Source organism: Calonectris borealis, chromosome 8 (genome assembly GCF_964195595.1).
Source record: "Calonectris borealis chromosome 8, bCalBor7.hap1.2, whole genome shotgun sequence".
Classification (NCBI taxonomy): Eukaryota; Metazoa; Chordata; class Aves; order Procellariiformes; family Procellariidae; genus Calonectris; species Calonectris borealis.
Window position 1 is genome coordinate 6,141,847 of NC_134319.1, and position 22,894 is coordinate 6,164,740.

A 22,894-nucleotide genomic window follows, 5' to 3' on the forward strand; every position below is an offset into this window, starting at 1 on the left:
TGTTGTGTTCAAAGCTCTGTCTCTCCTCATTATTAGAGCTCAGTACTGAAAGCAGCTCTGCCACAGATGTGCTGCATCACAGTGGGTGTGTAACTTAACCTCTCTTTTAGCTTTTAGTGCGTAAAATGAGGATAATGGTGTGTGCTTTGTTAGGAGTACCATGGACTTTAGGCTCATGAAGTTCTTTGATCCTTGAATGGAAGAAGGTGTATTTATTTAAAGACAAAAAAGGTATTTAGCCTTCAAGCAGGTGAGATGGATTTCACACTACAATTTTATAAATTTAAAGTCAGTCTCCTGTCTTGTAAGTAGTGTTGAGCTTTGCAAAAGTGAGTATTTCTGGCATTCTCATATGGAAGTTTTACAGTGGCTTGTCTAGGAATTGGCCTTGTAAAACAATTAAGCAATCAAATAAAGCTCTGTGGTGGATTGTGGCATTGAGGCCCTGGCTGGATGCCATCAGAATGTCAAGTGGAATTAGTATTTTAGCACTCCTGGTTTTCGGCATCACTGTTTTCAAAAATTAGTGGCCCTAATGTAGAACCTCTTTTTAGATTCTGGTTACATTAATGCTTTCTTGGATTTTGAAAAAAATACTCTGTTTTTCATTGTTGATACAACACAGACTAGTAGAGATGCTACATGAAGTTAGGGAAAATAGGGGTGATGCTGAGAAGTGCAATTGGTTAATTTTAAAGGTAAGCTTTGTTTTGAATAATTTATGAACGCATTAGCCTGTAATGTGATTGTTAGAGTAATCTTCGGATTGAGATGAGCACTTTATAATTAGTGGTTCATCAGTGAAGGTGATGCCTGTGGGGTCAGTGGAGGTAGGTGACAACTCTGTATAGCGAACTTCTCAGCTGGGCAGGAAGTGTCTTTGGTATAACGTTCTCTGGAGGCATTTTCTGGTCATCTTCCCAGTTTACAGTGCTATTCTGTGGCAGCTATTTAATAAGGAAGTGAAATACTGAGGAAGAAAGAATAAAAACAAATTAGCCAGTGTTAGAAGTTAATTCCAGCAAATCATTTGGATTGCTTTTGGATTAAGGAACAGTAGCTCTTTGTATGAGGAGGGCAAAGATGGAAAGGAAGTGCCTGTTTCTTTTGTAAGCTCTTATTTTGAAAAAAACGCATATTTGTGCTGCCATAGGAATAGTCTTTGGTATGTATGTTTCAGGTATGCTTCATGGGCCAAATTAAAATTAATTAAAAAAAGCCAATGTGCTCAATGTTTCTTGCCACTTGATCTTCCTGCTCACTACTTTACAGCAGTTCTGCCTTCTCTGACGCCTAGCAGAGCAGTCTTGAGGGGCATTTAAAGATTTTTCATATTAGTTAATCACAATTTTGTAATTATACATTGTAGAACTTGATTTCAAACTCATTGTCAGCTGCTTTGTCAGTTCTAGTTTCTGTCTCACTATACATCAGTATATATCCATAGAACAGAAGTACAGATGAGTGTTTAGCAGTGTTATTGAATTAATTCTCCCTTCCAGAGCCTGACCTTTGGTCACTAAAATGCTATAATAAATACTTTATCTAGTGTTTCTGCAGCACTTCTCTATTAATGCCTGGTGTTTTGGCAAAGGTAGATAGAAGTATTGACTTAATTTTAAGTACTGAAATGCTAAGCATTTGTGATTCATTGTTTTATTGTATTAAGGCACAATGTTTATCTGATACCACACAAAGTTATTTTGAGTTATTTGGAAATAAGCATGGGGTTTTGTGCTTATGAAAACTCAAGGGTTGGGAGGAATAATGGTATCAACTCAGAATCTGGCTGTTTGTAGTTATGCTAATGGAGTAAGTTTTTTAAATATATCCACAGACAATACTAAAAACACATGCAAGATAAGTGTGTTTTCTTGGTTCCTTATGAATAGCATTCTTAACAGTGCTTTCCGTGACCTCTCCCTGGCCTACAACTAGTTATCAAACTTTAAAATACGTTGCCAAAAGTGGTTGTAACAAATCCGTCTCAGATTCCACTAAATACTATGGTAATAGTAGTATAAAAGAGTAAAGGTATTCCTCTTTTTTTAAGTTAAATGAATCTCTTAATTCAAATATGATTTTTATAGAGCCTCAATTGTTTTGTTTTGCTGTGATGCTTAGTACTGTGTTTATCTCTGAACAACTGGGCAAGTATCTTGGGGAATATCACTTAGTAACATTGCACCACCACCCTGGAAATCAGGGAGACTGGTACAAGCAATGTTTTTAGAAAACCCTAGTTAATTTCTAGCTTTGCTGAATTTATTTTTATTTTTCAAATTCATATTGTGTTCTTATTCCCAGTCTTACGTAGTTCTTGGTTGTGAGATATTGGGGGAATTTTTGTGGTTGATTTGTTATAATCCCTTACAACTACTAAGAAGGGTTTAGTCTAACCATGCATTCTTGATAATGCACTTCTACTACTCTCAGCTAAGGTCAGTGTCCAAAACTTACTGTGAGAACATTCGCTAAATAAACCAGAATTTTCTTAAGACATCTTTATGTTGAGGATGAGAGTCCAAATCAGCTTCAGTTAGGTAGAGTCTGTAACATAGGATTTATTTTCCTTTAGTGATAGACTGGTATCATTCCTTTATATTAACATGATGAAATACTAATATTTTTTCTTATGACAAGACTACATTTGCTTGTGTAAAGAAGTGCATAGTAAAAATTTGAACTAAAGAGCTTAATTTCTATGCAAAAAGAATAAAACATCCATATATCTCCCCAACGAGCTTACTTTCTCTTAGCAGAACATAAATAACAAAAAGCATTCCTATCTATCGCTGTACTCAAAAATTTTGCATACAGGTATTTTCCTGTGGATGAAAATACAAGGGCAAGATGCTGTATCTGTTTAGGACTTAAAGCAGTTAAAAACTGTTACTATACTTTGCAAATAAATGTCTGTTGGTCAGTAAAACATTTAGGAAATCACAGTGGGTTTTCTTATTGCCAAATAAGAAACATAATGTGGCAATTCCATATATGACACCATTTTCTGAGGCTTACTAATAGTGTGATATTCATAACAAGGTATCAAGCTTGCTCTTAGCAATGTGGGTTGAATGACTTTGATCTGATGGCAAGAACAGGCAACTGGGAAATACTCTTCAATTTTTTTCCCACATCTGCCACTTAACATGAGTTTAAAGAAGTTCTCTAAGGTTCTGGAGCACCAGTTTATAAAAAGCCAGTAGATTACAGGTATGAAAATGTAACAATTTTTTTAAACATTCAATCCCTCATGCTTAGTGTGTTCAAGTGTAAGTGCAAGGTGGTAGCTTTGATTTATTTGAAAGCCTTTTAAGTCTTATGCCTGTGATTCAGTTCTAGGTAACTGAATATCCTCCTTTTAAAAGTTAATTAAAAGAAGAAAGAATTGACATCCAGGTGTGAAAGTAAAAGCTGCTTTAATCAGTAGCCTGGCAGATGGAGGGACTGTCCAGTCATGACTTCAGGATCCATAGCTTCTCCCACAAATTGATGGACATAATAGATCAGACAGCAGAGGAATGCTCTGTCTGTTTTTATGGGTATTTGATGTGTTTCTCTTGCATTGTTTCCACCTGAGCATCTTGCAGTACTTTGCAAACACTAGTGAATGGTGCATCATGCTGTGGCAGGGGGAAGTATCACTGCTGACACATTACAGCTGGGGAAGCTGAAGCATAGAAAAATTGATTTCCGTGTTATTGCTTAGTATGTCTGTGCTAAAAACTGAAAGGTGGACCTAGAATTTTTGGCTTCTAATTCTGGCTTTAAGCGTTTTTTTTCATTACTGCTTTTCAGAACAATTAAATTTGGCCCTGTTTGTAGGTAAATAGTAACAAAATATGTTGTTTTGTTTTGTTGGGTTTTTTTAACAATACAATGAAGCATCAAAAATCTGTTTTCTTGGCTATAAAATGACGGTCATTTTGTGAAAATCGCTTCTTAGAGGGGCATGAGGGTGAAGGGAACTGGTTGGTCTGCTGGTATCTTAGAAAGCCTGATCCTGTCGCTTGTTGAAAGAAACATGACTGGGGTTCTGTTTCATAAGTTATACCAGATTCAAGAGCATATAATGTGACAGCTCTGGTGATAGTAAATTCTGTTGGTAGCCTTCTATCAAAATCAAATTAATAAATTTAAATTCTAATTTGACTGCAATTTCATTACTAAGACTGCCAATTAGCATCAAAACACTTTCTTAAACTCCTTGTTATTTTATGTAAAGTGACCAGTGTGGTAAACATCAGTGGCTTTAGTTAAACAGTGTTTAATGAGTCAATTAGCTGAATATTACAGGAATACAGTTTGAAGCCTTCAGCTGTGACCTTTTGGCAATTAAAATTAATTTATATTTCCATTTTTGTGTGAGGGCTAATCTTTGTTCTGTGTTAGTCTTCCATGGAAGGTTTTATACTACAGACTTACGCAATGCTTTATTGATCAGATATTTAACAATTTTTGTTTATTCAGCCTTGCAAACAACTCTGGGAGGTGCCAGGTCCCTGGAGTGAGAATCTTGAATCAGTGCTTGAGACTGTTCATGTGAGGATATTTCTCTTGGGAGCCTGTGTGTGTATGTTTGGACATAACTGCTTTTTCACACCTTGAAAATAAGCCAGAAGAGTCAAGTAATGCTGTTAGAATGGAGGGATATTCGGGGCTTTTGTGTAATAAGAGCTGTATCAGAAGGCATGGAAAATGATGTTAAAGGTTTGCCAGCAAATGTTTTTTGGTCTCAAGATTTTGGCTGCACAATGGAGAATAGTCAGAGGATGTGTGATGTGCACCATGATTTCCTATCTCAGAAAACAGGTGATTCTTACAGACTTTTAAACAGTTTATCTTTGGATGACCCTTTGGCCGCAAGGAATAGTTTCTTTGCTTTTTACTATTCTGTTGGTGGAGAATATCCTTAACATATCAGGTGCCGGTCCAGTATTAAGTCAGTTCAGCCAGAATTGCATAGTCCTGATTTAGGTCATCATCAACTGGCAGACACCATTCTTAAGTCATCTATTTGAGGGGAGGGACGGAGTGAGTGAGTTTCTACATATATATTTAAAAAATGCATGTAATTCCCCAAAAAAGAGATCCAGAAAACCACTTTTGGGGAGGCTGACATGGCCTTATGTACTATTTATTTTCATGTATAGCATACTCTTTCTTTAAAAGCTTTTATTTCACCTGTGGACCCATGTCAGTGGAGTCTGTAGTGACAATTCCTAGCTCCTCAGTTAAAGTGTTAATTGTAGCTACCTTTTCAGAGCTGTCGTGTTGCATTTGTGAATGTCAACAGAGCAAGTAAGATCTTCAGCCTGTGTTGGTTAGTGAGCCACCTTAACATTGTGCAAGAGCTGAGCTGACATTGCACCTTGCTACAGCAGCTGCTACTGCTGTTAATAATCCCTCACTTTAAAGAGCCGTACACAAATCGATTTAAAAGTTGGATGGTGAACAGGTTTTGTGGTGGTTTTTTTTTTTTGTACGGAAAGACACTAATTATGAGAGAGCAGCAAATGTCTTTAAAGTCTGTTACTCATACTAGATATGTTGTAAGAAACATAGACTCAGTCTGCAGTAATATAAACTGAACGTAGCAGTAATCTCCAAAAAATGCAGGGTATTAAATTTATTAATGGTTTGAAGGGGAATTTGAGTTTTAAACTACCTGGGCATTTATTTGAGATTGTTGCAGGTTTCACAGTAGCTGTGAAGCTACTTGTATGTGAAAGGTTCTAAAATTGATAAATAATTAAACTTGGTACTTTCTGGGCAGGGTTTTAGTAGCAGAAAACTGACAAGCAAGAAGACTTGTTTTCTTTAATTAGTGGAATATGCCAAAGATGTGCTCCTTCAATGCAAATATTTCCCATTGTTATTAGGGCAATATTCCCAGTACCACACCCGTTGTTATTTCTTGTGTAAAAAACCCATCTTTTCACTACATTGTTGGTAGACTCCATCCAGCAACAGGCCAGACGCATCCTTAGCGCAATTTATGATAATGCCCTTATTTGTGGGAGCTGAGTGTACAGTGAAGAACATGTGTTATTTCACTCTTTCTTTATGAATTTCTGTAATATTACAGACTGGCAACCACGTGTGTGGAAAGAGGTAAATAAAGAGCAACATTGCTTAGATGCAGATGGGGAAGCAGAACAACGGGTGGAGTTTTTCAGCAACAGTTGAAGGTTTGCACTGCTATTAGACTACACCTCTTAAACTCGTGTTAGCAATGGGTATTTTTATTTAACATGGACACTTTCCCGCAGGGAATGGAGCAACTGTAGTTCAGTTACTGTAATCATTTGTTGAAGTGTTGCTTTTCTTTGCTCCAAGTCTAGGCTGAACTGAAATGTGGGACCTAGCAATTGGGTGTTTATATTATACTCAGTCTACCTTTATTAGACTAATCATTGTATCCCATACTGTTGCTGTAAGGGCTTTCTTTATAACTGCATATTTATTTTCTACAGGAAATGGATTTGTGTTCTGGATGGGTGTCCTTTAAGAAGCTGTAAACTTAACTGTTGTTTGTTTAATCAATACGACAGGATATTTCCTAGAAAACCTTTGCTTTTAAATGCTTTCAGTGTCTTTTCATTTAGACTTTCAAACACCTCTTTTCCAAAACTTGAATTATTTAAACAGGGCATGATTTGCTAGATGTGAATTACATTAGAGTTCCATGCACAGTACTGGATCAGACGACTACAGTTTCAGAAGTTGATATTCAGGTCTGTTAAAGTACAACTTCCCATAACGACAAACTTACGACTAAATGTTTAGTAGAGGGTTGGGAGAAGGTGGCACCTTGCTTCCCAAACACTGACATGTTGGGTTTTTTCTGAGCACTGTTTTGTGTTCCATTCCTATAAATTTTACTGCTGCTCTCCAGAATCTGTTAGTAAGTCCAGCCACTGTGTGCTGTCGTCATCTGCACCAGTGAACTTTAAAGGGTAAGCTCTGTACAATTGCCGTTTCCTTGGCTTAATATTTTTGAATCATTGTGAAAGTGAATATGACACATTTACTTTTTCATAAACAGATCTAATCCTGCAAATAGCAAGTTCAGGGGGAGAGCTGGAAGCACACCTGTATGCATACATTGATTTCATTCTTTGTATACCATGTCCTCCTGAGTTCAGCTCTTTCTTTTGGTTTATTCCTTTCTATTTGTTCCATTCACTTTCCTGACACTGTTTTTTTCACTCTTGAACATGTTTCCTGCTTGTCCTTCCTCCCCACATGTCCCTGGCTTCGCTCTCGGGGATCTTGTTACCATCACTGCGCTTGTGTTTTCCTCTATCTCCGACAGTTGCTCCTGATTGCCGCCAGGCCTGATCCAGATATTCTGTCCTTTCTCCTGCCTGAGTTGTCTGCTCTCCTGAAGGCAGGGAAAGTTAGCCCATGTGAACTCTTTGACACATTGGGTAGCTAGCGTCTATTTGAGGTTAAAGAATAAACAAAAGAAAATAAATGGGTAACTTGTCTACTCTTTCATTTGGCGCTACTGAGGCAGTTACCTCATATGGCACTTAGCAGAGAACATGGGGCTAATTCTGTGTTCTGCCCGTACACAGAAATAGCTGCTGTTTAGTGGCACTAGGAGGGAAACCTGTAAAGCTGAGCTGCAGACATCTGCTTGCTTTTTCCCTGTTTGCCTTCCAGAACGTTTTCCAGTAACTCATTTTGACTTCAGGAGGAAAGACAATTGTAGTTTCCTTGTTGGACAACTATATTTGAGATGTAAATTTTTCTTTGGGTAATTAGCTAATAAGAAATAATAATCTTTATGTACTGGATTAGTCTTTTTTGTTTCTGAATGTGATGGGGTGAGAGGGCGATAAAATTGGCCTCCCTTAAAATAAACTATTCCATATTCTACAGCAGTCCTTGAGCAGAGGATTAATATGCAAATCTATGAAGATCAGGGTTTGTACTCTACAGTCTCACAGGGACTGGAAGTACTTATCACTTGGCTCTAGGAGCCAATATGCTAAGGAACAAGATTTGCCACTTAAATAGGCAATTAGTTAGCAATTAGTCATGTAAACATAGTATTTATCACCTACATGAAATGTATAAAGGTATGTAATCCCTTCACTTCAAATTGAAATATTAAATTCTACTTTGAAAAACACAAGCAGCCTCAGGGTTGTTGAGAATTTGACATGCTTATTGTAAGCACAGCAGCTTTTTTGAAGCTACTAAATCCTTTAAAGTGTCTAGGAGAAAGAGAGAAAATTGTTTCATTGAACTTCTTTATTCACAGAAAAATGATGAAAATGGGAATTGCTCTGGTGAAGGTATTGAGTTTCCAACAACTAACTTATATGAACTGGAGAGCAGAGTTTTAACAGATCACTGGTCCATACCCTATAAGCGGGAAGAGTCTCTAGGCAAGTGCCTAATTGCATCCACCTACCTAGCAAGACTAGGTAAGTTCTCTTTTTACACATATAAAGATTATCTATTCAAAGGATTTCATAGTACAGTGGGCAGTTATGTCTTCTGTATTAATCTCACAGTTGTTTACTTAGCACCCTGCAGAATGATCACATCTCTGTGAAAGTGGTTAACAGTGAACTGTTCTACCCAATGCTGTAAAAAGAATGTCGGTCTCTTTTTTGTCTCTAAAGTAATTTGTTTACTCAAGCTTTTTTAAAAAGTGGAGCATGTTTCTTTATGTTCTAATGATTGTAGGAATTACTCTTTTTCAGAGCTGAATTACTGACTCTTTTTTTCATTGTGCTGGTTATTTTCCATTTGTAAAAACAAGCTGTCATCTAAATCCATGCTGTACCATGCTTGTATAACTGGTTGTTTTTCCCTAGTGAAATGCTTATACTGCATTAGACCTGAATTTGACTTTTCTGTATTCAGTACTTTGGCTGGGGTTAAGAGGCATCATGCCCAACAACTGGTATATAATAAGAGTGCAAGATAGTTCTCCCGTAGTGCCTGATGGCAGACTGAAAGGAGGTTATAATCTGTTGGAAGAATGGAAGTTGTTAGGTGGTTCTGTTTTGCTTCTTTGTTTCTAAACTGTGTTAAAAGGGCATAATTAGACTTGGTTTTGGGTGGAGGCTGTGAAGCATCAGAAATTATCTGAAGTTAGTGTAAGTTATAAACTTTGAAGGGAGAAATACTTATGGTGCTAATAATGCTTGAAGAAGTTGTAAAAGATGAAACATTTGGAAACTTACTTCTAAAAAGCGAGTTCTCTTGACACACTACTTGTGGCTGAAAAAGCATGCTAGTTATGAATGAACAGTAGTACATTTATTACTGCTCGTTTTGGTTGGTGTTCCCAAAAACTTGCAACAAGCTCCCTGAGGTAATCTTAAAAAGTTTTTTTTTTTTTTAAATATTTTAAAAAAGCACTCTCCTTTCTGTAAAGGTCTTTCCGATTCTGATGAGAATTGCAAGAGATTTATGGACAGATGCATGCCTGAAGCATTTAAAAAGGTAAGTAGGTACAGTAGACAAATTCAATGTATCTTTGCGTTGTTCATGGTGGAAATAGTGTCTTGTAATCCAGACTTAAGAAACTATGGTAACTAGTGAGTATGTTCTTGGATTAAAATCATAGTCAGATTATTTTCCTAGATTAAAATCATACAAAGTCCCAATTCTGCAACTCTGGCCAATTCTGGCACATAGCTTTTCTTTTTTTTCTTTTTTTTTTTTCCTCCTTTTTTTCTTTCTTAAATGAAGAGCTCTATATTAATTAGTGGAGCCTAAAGACAATTTTAAAGACCCTTGGATACAGCCATTAATGGCAAGTTCAGAATCAGAATTCCTTTAACTCTATTCTTTCTGCTCCTTCTTTGGAGGGTTGCTAAATTCTTTCTTACCTCTTCGCATGATCTGTTTAGAATTTATCTTTCCCCTCAGTGCTTAATGCCTAGTGTGCCTCTCTGGCTGTTCTTCTCTGGGTTATTGTGAATTTTCTCTACAGAGCTCCACAAACCAATTTGCTTCCCACTATTCTGTCCATTTTGGATACTGCCTAAATTTCTTGCCCAGTTTTTAGACCATATGTATAAAAAATATATACACCTTTTAAAAAGTTACTCAGTCCTAATCTTAAAATACTGAGAATATAGGTATATTTAAGGAAGATAGAAATTTAAGGGAAAAATTATTTTTCCATTTGGCTATTAGAGTAATAACTTTACATGTAATGCTTTTAAATCACTTGGTGTTTTTTTGTATATTAAATAAACAGTGTAGATTACTCTTCCAGAAGGATAATCTGTAGAAATCTAAATTCAGAATATGCTGAATTACAATTTGCTGAAATATTTGCAAGAAACTCTCTTCTTGCCTAAAACAGTACAAAAAGGAATTATATTTAAAGTATTAAGCTTTTTAACTGCTTATGTTCAGACACAGCCAGCAGAAATTTGCAGAGGGAAGCTTAATGTTCTTTGTAAACAACCACATTAGACCAGATTTAAAGAACATGTTTCAGTAGGTGGGAAAGCAGCATGGAATATCTCTCTCTTCGTGGTACGTGTTCTTTGTTTTCCAACAGAAACTGCTCAAAAAGTGTGAATTGGTAAATGGTTATTACAGCTGAATCAGTGCAGCTTTGTGGCACGCCTACTTGAAGATTTAATAGTTGTGTCTTCAATCTGCAGACACATTATTTGCATATTAGTTGTTCTCTGCAAAGGTTACAGTCTTTGCTAGTGCGTGGAAATGGAAAACAGTTTGCTTTGCTACATTGTATTTTCTGTCATAAACTGTAATTTAAGGTGTTCTTCAACGAAATTACAAATTTAATTAACTCTTAAGCCCTTAGTGCAGGAAGAGCATCTGAAAAACATACCAGATAGCGTTTAGTACACTCTAAGGAAACATTTGCTCTCAAAACAATCTCAGCGGTTGATAAATTTCTCTCTGTTTTGTGATTGTGCTCAAACTTCAAAAAATTACTTCTTTTGTTTTGTTTTGTTTTGTTTTTTAAGCTGTTGACATCCAGTGCTGTTCACAAATGGGGAACTGAAATCCATGAAGGAATATACAACATGCTTATGCTGCTAGTGGACCTGGTTGCAGAAAGAGTAAAACAAGATCCTATTCCTGTGGGCCTGCTTGGTGTGCTTACAATGGTATTTGACTCTTTGGCATTTCATAATTATGCTGCTGCTGCTTTTTCTAACTATATTTAAGTTGTAGTATATTGCCTTACAATCTGCAGCCATTGCTTGCTGCAGATTTTTGACATCCAGTATGCAATTCATAAAGGGGTGAGTGCTGTTCAAAACTTTTGAAAACTAGCGCTCTCAAAAAAAAAAAAATCACATCTGCTGTCACTTCACTGTTTATTTTTTAAAACTGGTACTTTGAGTTCATCTCCCCCTTTACACAGATATCTGGCTCACATGGGTATTAGATATTGTCTGTACAGAATGGAAGCTTCAGAATGCTTTATACAGTGAGAACTGAGAGGCAGGAGCAGGGGTCTTCTGTTAAACTTTGGTTTTTGCTAGATCTTTAACTGTCAACCAGGAGAATGCTCAACTGAACAAGTCAGACATTATCAAGATAAGTTTTGAGACTGGCATAAGCCATGCTGTTCATTGCAATGGGCTTTTCTTTCAAGGCATTTAACCCCGACAATGAGTATCATTTCAAGAATCGAATGAAGGTATGCCAGAGAAACTGGGCAGAAGTCTTCGGGGAGGGGAATATGCATGCTGTCTCGCCCATATCTAGTTTTCAGAAGGTGAGTATGGCCATGCCCTAAAACCTATTTTTAGGGTAGATGTGTTTGTTTCAGAAAAGATTGTTTGATTAGTAGGTATTTATAACACGAGAAAGCTTAAATGTGTCACCAACAGCAAATAGATCTTCAGTACATGTTGGTCTGTAGAAATGAATTTGTCTTCTCAAATTGTCCCAGTTCTCTATTAAAGGCTGGATTTAGAAATTGGTATACTTTCACTGGTCTAAAGTATCACAACAATTAGACAGGTAGATCTATTGTATCTAAGGTCTGAAATCTATTTGGCTGTTGACTGTGAAATGACCAGGTAGTGTACAGTTCTAGCAGAGAATTCATGCTTTTCTGACGGCCGAGGATAGGATATCTTCAAGCCAGACACACTGCCAAGGAGGCAGTTTTTGAGGTTTGCACTGTCTTGTCACAGTTGTTCCAGATGGGTAGGTCTAAAAAAGGAGCCTTGGTGGTGTTGATCTCTCGTTCAGGAAACAAGCTTGTGGCCGTAGAAAGAAAATTCTATGTCTGCTGCTTTGGGAAAGGTTCTTTAGTAATGTTCCATGCTGCTAATATGCTATAAATACAGTTGCTTGTGAGTCAGCAGCCACAGTGCCTACTGTTGCCACAGCACATGGTCAGTGATGTCAAGCAGAGTCCAAAAAAGGGTGATGCTAATGAGAACCTCCCAGAGCTCCAGCTACACGCTTAGTAAAGAAGCTGTTACAAACACATTGCTGTTTTCTTTGAAATAGTAGTGCATGCATTTGGGGTGTGGGTTAATGGGCTGAATGTGTCTGTCCAAATCTCTGTTTCAGAAGACAAATATTTAGCATTGATTGTTGCAGCTACTAATTTGTTAATATTTTAATTGTTCAAGGAACCTCATGGGTGGCTGGTGGATCTGGTAAACAGGGTAGGTAAATGTAAACGGGATTGTTATTTGTCACATTGAATTCATTGGGCTTCAGAGAATTTCTTCTTCCCCCCTCCCCCCGACTTGTTTTTTCCAGTCTTCACTTTTCTGACAACCACAAAAAAAAAAGTTTAAGATTTTAATCCTACCTACATGTAGGGAAGGGGCCTTGCTAAATAAATCTTGTTGAGTTGCTGCCTTCTCCCTTGAGCACTTTTACCCTAATATGATAGCTATGACGAGAGAAAGTCGAGAGCTCAGCGTAGGCTACAGTGCTGTTTCCCAGTCAAATGTGCTTGGCCAGTCAGCTGTTGCTATATGTGGCATATCTTTCTTCCCTATATCCATTTTCACCGAAGACAGAGTTTCTAGCTTGATGTTTAAACTGGTACCAGCTATAATTGCATTCCCCAGTGTGCCCGTGAGTTCCATGAAAACATAAAGCTTATGTTGAATGTGATGTTCCACGGTAAAGGATACTTGTTGGCATCCCAGGAACTCTCAATGGAGTATTTTCTATGATAGCTTATTTAAAAAATAAAGTATTGTAGTTCACTAACATAATACTGATTATTTTATTTCAGTTTGCAGAGTTGGGTGGATTTTCAGCAATTCAGTCCAAACTCAATTCAGAAGATATTGAACTTGGGGTAAGTTCATTTTCTGTCACAAGACTTCTCCCTTTCCATTACACACTTCATGCAGAACATGTACCGTCCCTTTTGGCAGTGCTCTTACCTTTGCTTTGGTACCAGAGCAACACTCCCACAGAGCCCTGGAGAAGTGCTGTCAGACTGGAGGTCAAATGAGGTTGTGCGTAAGAATCCTGACTGAAGAGCTTTTGAGACATCACAGAAAAGAGGAAGGGTTAGTGTACCTTTCTGGCTAACATTCAGCCTTCCAGTTAGACATCAGTCAGTCTAGTTTCACTGTAAATTCACAAGTATGTCCCTGGTTTTCTGTTTATTTCAGCTGTAACTGCATTTAGCTGCAAATGAATTGACCTCTGTCATTTATTATAGAAATCATTGTTTAAGGAAAAAAAAATCCTTAGGAAGACAGACACTGTCAATCCTAAGCAACTTTTCAAGAGCTGTGTCTGAAAAGTGACTGGTTCAACAGTTCTAAACTATTTTTGGTGACAAAGCCTAACTTGTTCAATTTTAGCTTCATAATCTATATTCAGGAGACTTCATAATCTTTCAAGCTTTGAAGAACAAGGAGGCTAAGGGAAAACCATGTTATTTAGAATCTTGTCCCTCAGTATAAAATCAGTCTGCTTTCAGTGAAATGTGATTTGGAGAGAATTCAACTTCTTTTCTTGGGGTATTGATATTTGCTACTTTATAAAGAGATACGTTTATATATGAGCATGACAGAAGAATAAGGAAACTCGATTTAAATCCTGGTACTGCAATAGAAACTTTGACTTTGTTTAATGACTAATGACTACTTGCTTAGGAAGGAAGTATGGTTCAGCATCACTTAATTTAGGCCTTTGATTGTAGTGGTGCACACTCAATTTCACAATTCTTGAGCCAGTGTGAGAAGAAACCAATTTTGATATTATTTATTGGCAAACAAATATCTTTATACGTTTCACTTCTTCATGATAGATACCACTTGAAAATCATAGAATCATAGAATAGTTTGAGTATATAATCCCAAATATAGTTTGGGTAGTATAGGTATATAGTTTGGGTATAAAGTAAATAAGAATAAAATCATGCATTGAAGAAATCTTGACATGTATATGACATATTTACTAAAGCTTTCTCCCACTTAATGCTTTGGGGAAGAAATTTGCCATATGGCTTTAACCTTAAGTCTTGCATTCACACTTCTCATTTCTGTAGAGAGCAACCAAAATGTGATGTGTCCCTTTCTGTCTGTTTACTTCTGTGACTGAAACAGGATTAGACAGAGAAGACTGAACAGAATGATGAGAAGACCAAGATTAGTAAAAACTGGGAAGGCATTTTTTATTTCACGCAAAAGTATATAACACATACTGTATGCCATAGAGTAAATCTTTCCTGAACCATGTGTTGTTGTAAAGGAGTTGCACACGAAAATCGATTTGTGGCAAATGACTGGAAATTATCATGTGAGATAAATAATACTTATTCACCTTCCTTTGCCTTTTAAGGTATAGATCACTAGCTCTGAAAAGATCTCTTATATGTGCGCCTAAATACTTGCTGTATTTCTTTCAGGCAATCTCTGCATTAGTTCAACCATTTGGAGTTTGTGCAGAATATCTTAACTCTTCTGTAGTACAGGTAAAATGCCTTTGTTATGAGTTCTTTTCAGCAAATAGTAAAGCCTTGAAACGTGATTGTGGTAGTTTGCTCAAAATTAGATGCAGCTCTCTGTGTTAAAGTAGATCTTAAGCAGTACGGTATCAGAAAGACAACTACATGAGAACCTGTTCTTTTTATCGTAGGAATTTGAAAAACCAGAGGACTGAAAATTAGTTTACAACTGTGTTGGTGTGAAACTGGTGACTAATGCGAAAAGCCTTCAAAACTCACATTGCATAAAGTACAAGAATCATTTTGAGCATCCTGAGAGTGATGGATAGAGGGCTCAGACAATGTTCAGATTCATTTTCTAAGCACAGTGATCTGTAGTCACTTACCTACATCGGCAACAGTGAGAAGCTTTGCCACTGCCGTTAGTAAGCTTCATCAGTGTAAAGCATGTGGGAAAAGAATCTAGCTTGATAGATGGATTTTGTTTTAAATACAACTTTCTGGCTGAGATCAAGCACATGGATATGAGAGTTTACACTGGGAAAAATTGTGGTACAGGGGAAAAAAAATTCACCATGATATTTGTACACGCAAATATACCCCAGGCTTCACACCTACACTCACTAACAAAAACTATTGATTTAATAAGTGATTGAAGGTCTTTATTTGAAAAGGAGGTAGTTTAGAACCCACTGGGAATCAGAGAGGCATATGTCTAGTTACTGATGCATTTTGAAAGATTTGTTTCTTTCTTTTTTTTTTTTCTTTAAACCTGTATTATGGTGGTCTGAAATGGCTTCTTACTCTAATTGCTTCTTTTTCTGGATGTACCTAGCAGGATAGCTTTAATATGCAGTAGGTGTTGCTTTATGTCCAAGATAATTGTGAGCTTTTAGCTACGTATTTCACTTTGCTGCAGCCAGGTCTTCTGAGTAATGTAATTGATTTCAGGAAACGTAAAATGATTGTCATGCCTTTTCTCACGTTCTTTAGCCCATGCTGGATCCAATTATTCATAAAATGATTAAATATGTACAGAATGTAGAAGAGAAGGACTTGAAAGACAAGGTAATGTTTTATATATATATTTATTTAGGAAGAACTTACTGTGTGTCTTGGAAATGCTGGCAACGTAGGCTAGAACAATAGCTTTATTTTCACTGGCAAAAATACAGCCTGTTCTGAATTCTGACTGAATGACATAGAACAAAATACATTTACCCAATTCCATTCAATACCCTTTTCAGTAGACATCTGGTGTCATGACCCTTTTAAAAATATTTTCCTGCTGTTGCTATTAAATATGGTTTTGTTTGTCCCCTTCTGAAGCGTACAGAATGCTCACTTCTCTAACTGACTTGAAGATGCTTGCTATCTTGCAGTCTGTTAAATTCTTATAACTTCTGTGCATATGACTGTTGCACTAGCTGTTTGCTTCTGACAATTTGGTAATTGTTGATAAAATGTCCATATAACTTGTGAATACTTCCTGTATTTGGCATTCAGTTCTATTAAATTTTTGAGTGTTGCCTTTTTACTTAGACTTAAATTGTTAATTGTAAACTAGAAAGTATGCACAGGTTTTGTAACTACAGAGGAACAATTTAGCGTACCAAATCTGTAGCAGGAGAGTCCACTTTAACCAAAGGTTTTGTTGTCGTAGAATTTCCAGTGTACAAGTAATACTTTCAGATGTACGTGGTACTGCATTTCGTAGATTAAAGGGTCTGTATTGGGTCACTAAACCTATACTTTGTGAATCATTGAAGTCTGAAACAGAATAGCAAAAATAGCAATGTTTCTATTTGTCCTTTTTTTGTTGTTTTAAACAGAGACTAGTCAGTATCCCTGAGCTCTTGTCTGGTATCAAACTGCTGTGTATGCGCTTCCAACCTGATTTAGTAACTGCGGTAGATGACTTACGGCTGGACATTCTGTTGCGCATGTTAAAATCTCCTCACTTCAGTGCAAAAATGAATTCCCTCAAAGAAGTAGGTTTGCTTTTTGTGTGGGTGTGTACGTATGTGTGCATGTGTGTAGGTGGGATGGTTGTTAGTAAGTCATTAAAACCACAACGTTAAAAAAGAGATGGCGCGATGTTTCGTGACAAATTATGTTGCCTTAGCAAAAGCTTAGTTTGTGGTAAATACCAAAGCAAGTTAATATGACAAGAGTTTTTTGTAGTATTAGTAGCCACTGCAAGGACCGCGGTCTCCCGATTAGAAAACAACTAGGCATAGTTTGAACCTTTTCGAAGAACTGCAATTTCAGATTGATTTATAAGCAATGGTCTATGCTATTCATTCAATATTCACTCTGAGATAACCCTGATAATTCAGAGCATCCTATGGGATATCCCTTTTCTCCCCTCCTCTCATTGAGAGGAAAGGGGAAGAAAAAAAAAAAAAAAAAACAGGACTTAATCCTAGATTGGTGTCTCAGTCCAGTTACATCAGATCATTACACTATGTAATTGGTTTTGGGGTTTTTTTTATTATGGTTGTACGTGGACCCTGTAGTAGCACCTAGGAGCTGGAGTTTATGGACCAGGGCTCTTTGTGCTAGTATCTTGTATCTAAGTAGAAGAATAAAACAGTTTATTTTTCATGGGCATTGTGGTTTAAGTATAGAGTTGTTCATTCATCTCTTCCTTCCAGAACTTGTACAATTTAAGTGTCCCAAAAAAAGGCATTTTTTTAGTATGCAGACATTGTAAGGTGTTTTAGAGTCCCTCTTTTGTGCTTTTTGCTTCTTTATTTATGGGAAAATTGAGATGTTAAACCTCATTGCTGTTTTGTTCTTAATCATAAATGCCATGTATCCTTGGTAAAGTTATAAAAGTGCGGCTTTTGAAGGCTTTAGCAGAAATGTACTCTTTCTCTCCAGAGTGAGGAGCCTGTATCGGTTCTGTATTGGATAAAAAATAGGACACTGATTTGAGTGTAACAAGCAGAAGCCTGAGATAACCTACTTCTGGTATATCTGTAGAAATATACCTGGCAGCACAGGCCAGCTTTTATGTGTCACACTGGGAATAAGAATCTACTTCATCAGAGACTGATGACAAGGAGGTGTTTCTGGTTAGGGATTTGCCTTTAAACAGCTTATTAAAAATAACAAAGAAAAAAACTAAACACGCACCCCCCCCCCCCAAACAAATAAAAAACCAAACAAATCAACCAAAAAAAAACCCCAAAACCAACCAAACAAATTAACCAAAAAAAAACCCCCAAAACCAACCAAACAAAAAAAAACCCCAAACACTTCCTATGCTCAAAATATTTCAGTATTCACACTTAAGCTTCGCAGTAAACCTTTTGAATAGATTTCATTGTGTGCATGTATAATGCGTGTGGGAATCATTGTTAGCATCTCACATTTTGCAATTTCTAGGTAACAAAATTAATAGAAGACAGCACTGTATCCAAGTCAGTGAAGAATGCAATAGATACAGACAGACTACTAAATTGGCTAGTAGAAAATTCTGTCCTGTCGATCGCTCTAGAAGGTAAGCACTTTCGCAAAGACTTTTGGCATGTGCTTTGAATGTCTTAAACTTAAAAATTTTGTCTGTCCCTTTCAATACATTTTAATGGAACACTATTAACAAAGGAATTCAAGGTTTTTGTCGTCTTCAAAATAGAATAAGGAAAACGCTGCAAATTCTGCTACTGTCGCCTAGTTCTCTATTTGACAGGTGTGCAGATGTCTTCTGCTATACCTGGGGTTTTTATTCTCAGTTTATCTCTGTATATTGTTAGTCCCTAGAAAAGAGAGAAGAGAGGTTTTGGGTTTTTTTCCAAGTAGTAAGGCCCTATAGGTGTGAACTGCTATCAGATGTATGAGGGAAAACAAAAATAGAAGGAGCCTTTTCTTTTTCTTTGAACTGATAGATTTGTCTGTAACAGTAAAGAAAGAATTTTCAAATGAAGATAACTTTGTTCTTCTCCCTTTTAAAAGAACTTGTTTATTCTTCTGCATTTAATGTATCTAATACTGTTTTAAATTTATTAATTTAGTTACCTTTCTTTGTTTCATAGGTAATATAGACCAAGCGCAATACTGTGATCGTATAAAGGGAATTATTGAACTGCTGGGCAGTAAATTATCTTTAGACGAGCTCACTAAAATTTGGAGAATTCAGGTAAGCAACCAAGACTAGGCAGGTGCTTTTAGACTGTCTTACGAAAGCAAACATTCTAGTGGTGGGATTTTTTGGTTTATAATGTAGGCATCTCTTTATTACAAAGTGGAGGTGTTGAAATCTTAACAGTATAATTAATGCAGAGGCTTTCTTCTACTTCTTCCTTTACCATTTAAAATCAAGTGTTCTGGCAATTTCTTGTAACACAGCTGTTAAATCTTATGATGAAGTTCAGTTCATTTGACTTGGAATAAGAGTTGTCAGCCTGAAATAGGTGATAGAGTGTTTGTCTAGACCAAAAACCATGCCTAAGGATATTAATTTTCGTGGCTGGAGGTATGAATCTGAATGCAGCTCACAGTGTGACCCTAAAGAGAATGGGCTCAAACTGTATGAATTCTCATTTAACTTCCTGTACATATAACTGACTGACAAGTCATCTTTTCACATTCACTTTATGTATATTCAACTTATCGCTGTTTAGGATAGGTGGTTTGACTGCTTAATGCAAATGATGTGGAAATTTTGACCAGAAACATAATCTTCTGCTGCAGGAAATGGTTTTCTTCTCTGTCCAAATGTTGAAGTTTTAGACTAAACTCATTGGATGCTGTCAGCTCTGCAGTATGTGCGGGCATGGTAGCAAGTCTTGCATGCTTAGTAGAGCTGAAGTATGATTCTAGCTTGCTCACTTCTATTCTTTAAAATGCAATACTTCCTTCCCCCTTCTGGCTGTTGTTACCATGGTGCTCCCATCAGTGTGGGAGGAGATTTTGTATTGCTCACTTTTGAGTAGAGCCTTAAAGGGTGTCAGGGATGGAGCACCCCACACATGAACTTAACCAAGCAATAAAAATAGCGATGTTTGTATTGCTGGCACCACACCTTACAGCGGTATGTGCCATTGCAGCATCTTGAAGCTGCTGCAGTAACGGCAGACTAACTTGTTCTTTCCTGCTTTAGAATTACTTCCACAGACCTCTCCGCCAGTGAAATGAGGAGCAGAGACAGTTATTCTTACCTTGTGTTTCTAATATGTAAAAAGCTGTTATTCTTTCTCATTAGTATGAATAGTAGGATAATGCTTACATGAAGATTTTTCTCTGTCTCATTTGGGATAAAGACCTACCTTCATGTGTTTTCCTTCCTCTTTTCAGTCAGGACAATCCTCCACTGTGATTGAAAACATACATACCATTATTGCTGCAGCTGCTGTGAAGTTTAGCTCTGATCAGCTCAATCATTTATTTGTCCTAATCCAAAAGGTAAGTTTTCACATGAATTTACATTCCTTAGGAAGAGAATTGATGAGATATACTTGTGCATCCAGCCTACCAAAAGGCAAATGCCTTGAATACATTTATATTTTCTATATTAAAATATAAATATAAAATTGGCTATAAAATAACACTTTTAATACTGTTTTTTTTTCTGTTAACCCAAAAGCCTGATCTGCTACTGGTACTGCTAATTTACTTAGATTTTAAGTGCATTATATAAGCAGTGCTAATCTCTTCTAGTTTATATTTGAAAAAAGAGTTGGGCAAGTTAGTACTGTGACTCCCAGTAACAAAAATAAGGAAATATGCATGATGGAAACATACTTGTTTGTATTTTGATTTTCCTGCAGTAAAACAATTATAAACGGTATTTTTGTGTACACTTGAGACTTAGCAGACTGACAGTGCTTGCTGCTGTAATAGTGAACATTATTTCTTTGCCACACAGAGCTGGGAGACAGAAAGTGATAGAGTGCGACAGAAGCTGTTGAGTCTGATAGGGCGCATTGGTCGAGAAGCACGGGTGGAGACAACCACCGGAAAGGCATGTGAATGTGAAATAAAATCTCTCTCTTCCACCCCCCCCCGCTCCCCTTTATGAAACGTAGGGTTGCTAGTCTCTGTACTTCCTAGGTACGGACTAATCTTGCACTTCTTTCTCTAGGTTCTGGAGGTGCTTTGGGAGCTGGCTCATCTTCCAACATTACCAGGTAGTCTTATTCAGCAGGCCTTGGAAGAACATCTGACAATCCTCAGTGATGCCTATGCAGTGAAAGAGGCAATCAAAAGAAGCTACATCATCAAATGCATAGAGGATATTAAGAGGGTTGGTTTATTATTTTATCTTTTCCAAAATGGAATGTTATCTAGCCTTGATGTCGCCCTATCTTTCAAGATGCACAAATTGCGTGTCCCATCTGTAAGTTCTTACCTTGGGGAGTCCACGAGAGGGGTAGGCTTTGTGTGAGCCAGTTTGTTGACCATGAGACTCATAGTAAGTCTCTTGCCTTTGTTTTAAGCAAATTTTCAGCACAAGGAGTGATCAGTTTATGGGAAACTACCAGGATGGGCCCAAGGTTAGAATTTGCAAATGGAACCACTATAAAGGTATGTCAGTATTTTAACTGTCCCTTTCATGTGAAAGCCTGGATTAGTTTTCTTTGAGTTAAGCATGTGTTCTGGCATGGCCATTAAGTCTCAAAATGCAAATCGATATTAAAATCATAGTAGTTTTGTATTTTAATAAAATACTTAAACTCTTTTCATTTAACATAAAGAAGCCATTCCCGCAGCTGCCGGTGCTAAGATGTTTCCTGGCAGCAGCAGAGGTGTGCATGGCTTAAAAGACTGCATATACTCTATCCTGCACTGTTCACATAGCAGGCAGTTTTTCTTGAGGTCTGCAGGAATGCTCCTGTCTACTTTTTTTCAGTCTGAAGTATACCTGTAAATAAAGAAAAATGCTTGAACTATTTTCATTCATTTATTTCATGGTAAATTAAGTTTTGTCTGTGTTGCAGCATCTGTAGAGGATTTTAATTGTTTAAGAGGCATAGTATGTTGCTTCTTGATATCGATCACACTTTTTTTTGTGTGTGTGTTTATGAATACGGATTTCAAACTTTGAGTTCTCAATCTCTGTAAAACTTTTAGTCTTTTCTTTTGGATCTTCTCTTGTCCTTTCTTGTTCTTGCATTCTTTTTACTTACATTCTGGCAAGGGCCTTAACAGAGGTGCTGCAGTGGGGAACACTAAAGGGAAGCTGTCATTGTAGGCTGGAAGGGATTGGAGTAACCATACAGCAGATGTTTAAAAATACATCATTTCTTATTTCCCTTCATTAGGTGAAATGAAGACATAAACTGGGAGGGAATGTAATACTAAGGCAGCATTCTTAAATACATGAGGGAGTCTTCAGTAGAGAGCTCTCTGTTATGGGCAGGTTATTTTAATCTCTCTAAGTGTGTCGGTGGTATTGGTTGTTGTCAGTATTTAAACCAGACATCACTTCTCTGAACAAGCAACCTCAGTACTGGTTTGTGTGGTCAAACTTTACAGAAAACGAAGCCTCCCAGAAAAGTGATGAGCAGTTCTAACCATGAGGTAGGAGGGTTATTCTTTGTAGGATCTCTTTCAAAATGCAGCTTAAGTATCCTTTGCTTCCTATCAGAGGGCTCCTTGCAGCACCAATCAGATATTTCTTCTTGTCTCTTAACCCTCAGTAGTATTTCAGGTTCTTTCTTCTATTATTCTTGCTTTAGCAATAAGTAACACCATTTGACTCGATTTGCCCTTTTGTGCCCTAACAGGCCTGCTTCATCTCCCATAATTGAGGAAGGTGGTGGTTATAATCTCTCCTTGATGCTACTGAGTTCTTTTTGTCTACTTAATTTGCATGTTCTCTAGCAAGGAGGTGGTACTTTGGGCTGCTTAATGAGGATAGCAAAATGGCCTATGTGTGTGTCAAAGGACTCCTTGTAGAAAGCGAAGGAGGACACCTTGAGTGTGTTTGGAAAGGGACCAGGAACAAGTAACTGAAGCCTTCAGAGCTAGTAGCTGTTGTTT

The 22,894-nt window shown here is 37.1% G+C and overlaps 1 protein-coding gene across 1 annotated transcript in view; it reads left to right on the plus strand.

Annotated features, from left to right (window-relative positions):
• USP24 (ubiquitin specific peptidase 24) overlaps positions 1-22,894 on the plus strand; it is a 64,564-nt gene that overhangs the window by 5,333 nt on the left and 36,337 nt on the right. The window contains exons 2-16 of the mRNA XM_075155697.1: positions 8,279-8,444; positions 9,407-9,474; positions 10,983-11,126; positions 11,621-11,743; positions 12,615-12,650; positions 13,235-13,300; positions 14,867-14,932; positions 15,899-15,973; positions 16,738-16,896; positions 18,299-18,413; positions 18,946-19,049; positions 20,207-20,314; positions 20,778-20,873; positions 20,994-21,155; positions 22,388-22,432. Of these exons, the coding sequence (XP_075011798.1) occupies positions 8,279-8,444; positions 9,407-9,474; positions 10,983-11,126; positions 11,621-11,743; positions 12,615-12,650; positions 13,235-13,300; positions 14,867-14,932; positions 15,899-15,973; positions 16,738-16,896; positions 18,299-18,413; positions 18,946-19,049; positions 20,207-20,314; positions 20,778-20,873; positions 20,994-21,155; positions 22,388-22,432 (1,533 nt within the window). The remainder of the gene's footprint in view (positions 1-8,278; positions 8,445-9,406; positions 9,475-10,982; positions 11,127-11,620; positions 11,744-12,614; positions 12,651-13,234; positions 13,301-14,866; positions 14,933-15,898; positions 15,974-16,737; positions 16,897-18,298; positions 18,414-18,945; positions 19,050-20,206; positions 20,315-20,777; positions 20,874-20,993; positions 21,156-22,387; positions 22,433-22,894) is intronic.